The sequence below is a fragment of the Conger conger genome, chromosome 2 (assembly GCF_963514075.1).
Source record: "Conger conger chromosome 2, fConCon1.1, whole genome shotgun sequence".
Lineage (NCBI taxonomy): Eukaryota > Metazoa > Chordata > Actinopteri > Anguilliformes > Congridae > Conger > Conger conger.
The window spans coordinates 6,438,789-6,444,788 of NC_083761.1; the positions used below are offsets into that span (position 1 = coordinate 6,438,789).

The 6,000-nt window shown below is 48.3% G+C and overlaps 1 protein-coding gene across 1 annotated transcript in view; it reads left to right on the plus strand.

Moving 5' to 3' along the window:
* Nucleotides 1-6,000, plus strand: part of si:ch211-126j24.1 (phosphofurin acidic cluster sorting protein 2) — a 109,159-nt gene that overhangs the window by 96,990 nt on the left and 6,169 nt on the right. The window contains 3 exon segments of the mRNA XM_061232911.1: nt 826-858; nt 3,819-3,861; nt 4,662-4,704. Coding sequence (XP_061088895.1) covers nt 826-858; nt 3,819-3,861; nt 4,662-4,704 — 119 coding nt within the window.

Consider the following 6,000-nt stretch of genomic DNA (forward strand, 5'->3'; position numbering starts at 1 on the left):
CGTGTAGAACTTCAGATTAGCCTTCATGTTAGCATAGTGTCTCGCCATGTTAAGTTTATGGACAATTTATCGTCAAAATTGAGGTCAAATTTACGGACATAATAATGAGTCGTCTTGTGTCGGGATCTGTTGGATTTAAATTGAGTTATTTTTGCGCTAAAAAAGGCAACATGTTTTATGCGAATTATTTAAGGGTATCCATAGCACAGAAAAGGCGAAACATAGCAATACGAAAATCAGTAGTTGGTGAGCCTGTTGCCATTGTAGTAGACCTGCGAAATGGCATTGAAATGGGCTTTGAAACGAGTGAGATAATTTGATATTTTGAATGGAAGTGCCAACCAATGCAAACATTTGGTGAGCGCGATATAACATTCATTATAATATAAATAAAGTACGTTTTTTCCGGCAGGTAAACAAAATAACAATTGTAAGTTGTTCTTCATTTGAACAATGAAAATAGATATAGCCCAAGATCTACAGGTGGAAAATTAGCCTCCCTGGCTAACTTGTCAAATAAACAAATACCTGAAATTAATAGTTCAAATATACGTATATTTGGTAGACTTTACTATAGCAGAGGAAAGTGACAGAGAGAGGGAGTGTAAGAAAATAAAGCACATTGGAATTTGAATTTGAGAGAAGTCTGTTAATAACGGAGCACCTTTTCTTTTGTTTGTTTTGATCTGTGGTCCGTTTTATTTTCCTGTCTTTATTTGCTGGTCGCGCGTTGTGCTGAGTGGCGGTGGAGGGGGCTTCTTTTGGAGACTGTGTCCAATGTAACGCCTGCATCTCGGTTCTTTTCCCCTTTTGTTTGCATTCAAGGAAGAGAAGTTTGTATTTTGATTTTTACATCAGGTATATCTGGCTGTGATGTTTCTTCTATCCCTCTCTTTATCTCACCCTTTTTTCCGTTTTTCATTTTTCCACCTCTCCTTCATGGTTTCTCTCCCTGTTTTTTGGTTGTTGTTTCTCGCGCGTTTTTAACGTCCTCTTCCAGCTCGTTCACCTTTGACCTCGCTCACCTTTGACCTTGCCCACCTGTGACCTCTCTCACCTGCGCATTGGTCTTGGCCTCTCTGTGTGGATTTCTTGAGGTGTTTTTTTTTGTTTTTTTTTGTTTTGATATTAACCATTTCCTGTCTGTCCTGTTTGGTTCCTGCTTGTCTGTTGTTTGATTTGCTGTGATGCAGTGCTTGACCTGTGATTACAGAGAGCCCTGTCTGTGGTGACATCGCAGATTATGTGTGTATTATGGGGCGGTGGGGGGGGGGGGGGGGGGCTTGGTTTTGGTGCAGGGGGGTAGGGTGTGGGGTTATTTGCTCTAGTTCAGTGGTCCGCACTCCTGGTCCCGGAGAGCCGCAGGGTGTGCTGGCTTTTATTATTACTCAGCATTGATCAATCAATTGTGGGGCGACATGGCTCAGGCAGCAAGAGCAGTTGTCTGGCTGTCGGAGGGTTGCCAGTTCGGTCTCCCGCCCGGGCTGTGTCGAAGTGTCCCTGAGCAGGACACCTAACCCCCAAATGCTCCTGACGAGCTGGTTGGTGTCTTGCATGGCAGCCAGTCGCCGTTGGTGTGTGAGTGCGTGTATGAATGGATGAATGACAAGCATCAATTGTACAGCGCTTTGGATAACGGCGCTATGTAAATGCCAACCAATTAAAGCGGTTAATTGCACTCCAATTCTTGGATCTGGTATTAAGGCGAAAACTAAAACCAGCACACCCTGTGGCTCTCCACGACTAGGAGTGAGGACTGCTGCACTCGATGTATTATTCCATATTCTATAGAGCCCAATGGCACTCACTTAAAGTGTCATTTTAATCAACTTGTCAAAGTAATTTTAAACATTTCTTCTTTATGAAAGTGTATTTAATACCATAATGCATGTAGAATTAGGGTCTCTGCAGCAGTGTGTCTCAGCCAGGTCCGGGGAGAACGGTTATTACTGTAGTGTACGGCGAGTCTACCCTGTGCACATTTTAATACTGAAAGTGGAGATGAATCTGCAGATTGATCTATAATCGTCTTGGCAGTGTGGAGTCCAATCATTTCAACGAAGGCTCTGATTTCCCATGGTGCACCTGTACCTAAGAGCAGTGCAATACCTGGCAATATCGCGGCGATACTATCTTACCGTTTAGGATGTCAAAATAGTATTAGTTTGTTCGAAACCATAGCTGTATGAAATACCGTGCTAAAGCTACCCGGTTGCTACGCGACATTTGGTTAAATATCAAAGTGTGTGAACACCGGACACCATTCTGGCTCGAGTATCCCAGAGTGCATTGCGCTAGGTCATGACCCAAGCAAACAGAAGAGCAGTCTGGAAACCAAAGCTGTTTAAATGCAAGTATTACCTTTAACTTTGCTTCGCGGAACATAGTTAAAACCATATATATATATTTACGTTTAAAATCTTTTTTTCTGTTTTCCTTACGCAAAGTCACATCAACTAGCTGCTGTCATCAATGCGCACTGTTCAATGATGACATAGTATGTCTTACTTTTTACTCGCATACTATAGCTGCTTTATCCACACAAAATGATAGTACGCGAATGTAGTGTATAGTGTGTAGTGTTTCGGACGCGGCCTAGCTCACACCCACCCGTGAGGCGCAGACAGGAAGCGTGTGCGCGAAAACAACGGCTAACGTGCCAGCATGTGTTCGGATGACCGTATGCCTGGTGGCAGAATAGGCACACACTGTTCCCTGCACCTGATTGGATGAGGTGGCAGGTTGCCCGTGTCCTGATTGGACGAGAGCCGGCTGCAGGTGTCCTGATTGGACAGGAGCCAAACAGACAGAAGGAGCTGACGCTGGGCGGTCCAGTGGATTATCGGTCACCTCAGAGCAAGAGATTGGGGGGGGAGAGAGAGAGACGTAGATAGAGACATCAATAGATAGCATGAAAAATGGTCAGTACCAGGCTCTTAAAAAAAAAAGTAGTGTGAGTTAAGAGAGAGAAAGGAGGGGGTCCAGGTTTATTGTGCAGTCACCCCCAAATCCCTGCTTGAAAATTGAGCAGGTCAAGCTGTTCAAAAGCTGGTCTAGCTGGGTATGAGCTGGTCAACCAGCTAGTGCTGGTAGCTTGTCTGTTTGTAAACAACTACCCGCTGTTTCAAAACATAGCTTGAGCTGGTCAAACCACGTCAAGCTGGGAGCTAGTCTGAACTGGTCAACCAGCTTAACCAATATTGAGCTGGGAGCTGGTCTGAACTGGTCAACCGGCTACCAGCTGTTATAAAACTTTTCTTTTTCTTTTTTTCCCAGCAGGGTCTTGAGCATACGTTAACCACCAACCTTATATTCGTGAGGAATCAAAATCTCAATGGGGAAAGAAATTATGGGAAATCTGCCGAGGGTTTTAGGACTACAAACTGGGAGGTCGCGTTAGCTGGGAGATCGCTGCGTTTGTCTCGTGGGGACTTTCAGTTAATGGGGATCTCTTATAACGAGCAGGGTCATGGGGTCAGGGGTTAGAGGTTAGAGGGCAGCTGATGAAGATGGCTACAGCCTGGTTCCTCTCTGACATCTCACCCCCCCCACCCCCCCCCTCCCATACACAGCGCACATTCCACACGACCACCCCCCACCTCCATGTCCCATCGACCTGAGATGGACATGTCCACAGAGCTGTCCCCTGCGAACACGTGTCCATGAAGTGTCTGTGTGTGACCCCTGCACTCTGACCCCTGCCCTCCCCCGCCCTGCTGGCGGCGCTCATGCCATCAGAGAACGTTCCAGACCCGTGTGCCCGGCTCCGCCCCCGCAGGGCCCCGCCCCGACTAACCCCGCCCCCTCTCTGTCCACAGCCCCGACGAGGACTCCTGCCAGAAGTTTGTGCCCTTCATCGGGGTGAGGCCGCTGCCTGAGTGTGTGTGTCTGAGAGAGAGTGTGTGTGTGTGTGTGTGTGTGTGTGTGTGTGCGTGTGTGTGCGTGTGTGTGTGTGTCTGAGAGAGTGTGTGTGTGTGTGTGTGCGTGTGTGTCTGAGAGAGTGTGTGTGTGTGTGTGTGTGTCTGAGAGAGTGTGTGTGTGTGTCTGAGAGTGTGTGTGTGTGTGTCTGAGAGAGTGTGTGTGTGTGAGAGAGTGAGGGTGAGTGTGTGTGTGTGTGTCTGAGAGAGTGTGTGTATGTGTGTGTGTGTGTGTGTGTGTGTGTGTGCGTGTGTGTCTGAGAGAGTGTGTGTGTGTGTCTGAGAGTGTGTGTGTGTGTGTGTGTGTCTGAGAGTGTGTGTGTGTGTGTGTGAGAGTGAGGGTGAGTGTGTGTGTGTGTGTGTCTGAGAGAGTGTGTGTGTGTGAGAGAGATTGTGTGTGAGAGAGAGAGGGTGAGTGTGTGTGTGTCTGAGAGAGTGTGTGTGTGTGTGTGTGTGTGTGTGTGTGTGTGTGTCTGAGAGAGTGTGTGTGTGTGTCTGAGAGAGTGTGTGTGTGTGTGTGAGAGTGAGGGTGAGTGTGTGTGTGTGTGTGTCTGAGAGAGTGTGTGTGTGTGTGTCTGAGAGAGTGTGTGTGTGTGTGTGTCTGAGAGAGTGTGTGTGTGTGTGTGTGTAACCTGTGTGTGTGTGTGTGTGTGTGTGTGTAACCTGTGTGTGTGTGTGTGTGTGTGTGTAACCTGTGTGTGTGTGTGTGTGTGTGTAACCTGTGTGTGTGCGTGTGTGTTGCAGGTGGTGAAGGTGGGAATCGTAGAGCACAGCCTGTCCACTTCAGGTATGGCTCTCCTCTGTTTCTCTCTGTTTTTGTGCTTTAATAGAAAGATAAGAACGCAGTAATGCCAGGAACAGACCCCTTTGGCCCATATAGCAGAGGCTGAGGGCTTATTGCACTTCATGAGCGATCTTAAGGCCCTTTCCACCGGCAATGACCGGTAACTATGACGATAACCTGTGAATCTCTGAATGGCAGTTTGGAGTTGTCCGTTATTTTGAATTGAACCCCTGCCAATCAGCAGCTGCTCAATTCTGGCACACAGTACAGAGCGGCAGTCGATTAGACGCGTTTTATCATTTGAGATTAACAAGTATTTTATTATTATTATTTCTTTTTATTATTTTATTCTTTTCTTGTTCGGTTAGTGAGCTAAATGGAGACGGGCTGTTGATGGGTCTGTAGCGATCCCGTCGTGGTTCTGTGGACCTTTTCTGGAATGTTCTCCGTGTCTGTGTCTCGGTCGCACCCTTATATGGCGAGGTTGACGTTCCCTCGTTATTTAACGGGCCGGGTGTTTATCTTCTCTCCGTGCTCCTGCGTTTATTTCATTCATATCCTGCAGGGGAAGGCAGGGCGGGGGGGGGGTGGGGGGCGGAGGGTGTTTTTCCAGATCACACTGTCTGTTTGAGTGACCCACATTGCTGCCTCCGTCGTCGTTGCCCTAGCCGTAGTCATGGTTACCGTTGCCGCGGAAACGGGGGGGCCGTCGGCCGCGGGAGCCGCGGACGACGCTGCCAGTCTAAACACGGGAGGCGGCGAGTGCGCTCTCTCCTTCCTTCCTGCCCTCCTCCTCCCCTTCCCGCCGGGGGGTCAGAGGTCACGGTCTGGACCAATCGGGGGGAAAGAGCCACTGCATGCTTATTATTGACGCCCAAGGTTCTTTACTTCTTTCCTTCCCTGGGTGAGGCCTGGAAACTGGCTAGCTCAGTAACGCAGCTACGGATAGATTTGATGAAATTACATGAAACACTGAAGGAAACCTGCCTGTGAAGAAGTACGTTCACGTTGTCTGCGCTTGGCTGAGCTGAACCCGCTGGCCAACCTGCTGTTTGCAGCCTCAGGGGCAGCAGCTGCCTTCCAGGCGTCGCTGAGGGAGGGACAGTACCACGGGCAGGGAGACACGTGAGGTCTCTCCGGGCGCGGTCAGGGGTCAGGCACTGAAACAAATCTCTCTCCCACTCGCTGATGAGTCAGCCTGGTTTTTAGCACCGAGAGATTCATTAATTGCCAATAATCCTTACCTGCTGAATAATACCAGACTTAATTTTTCAATCTTTAGCTGGCACACCATGAAAA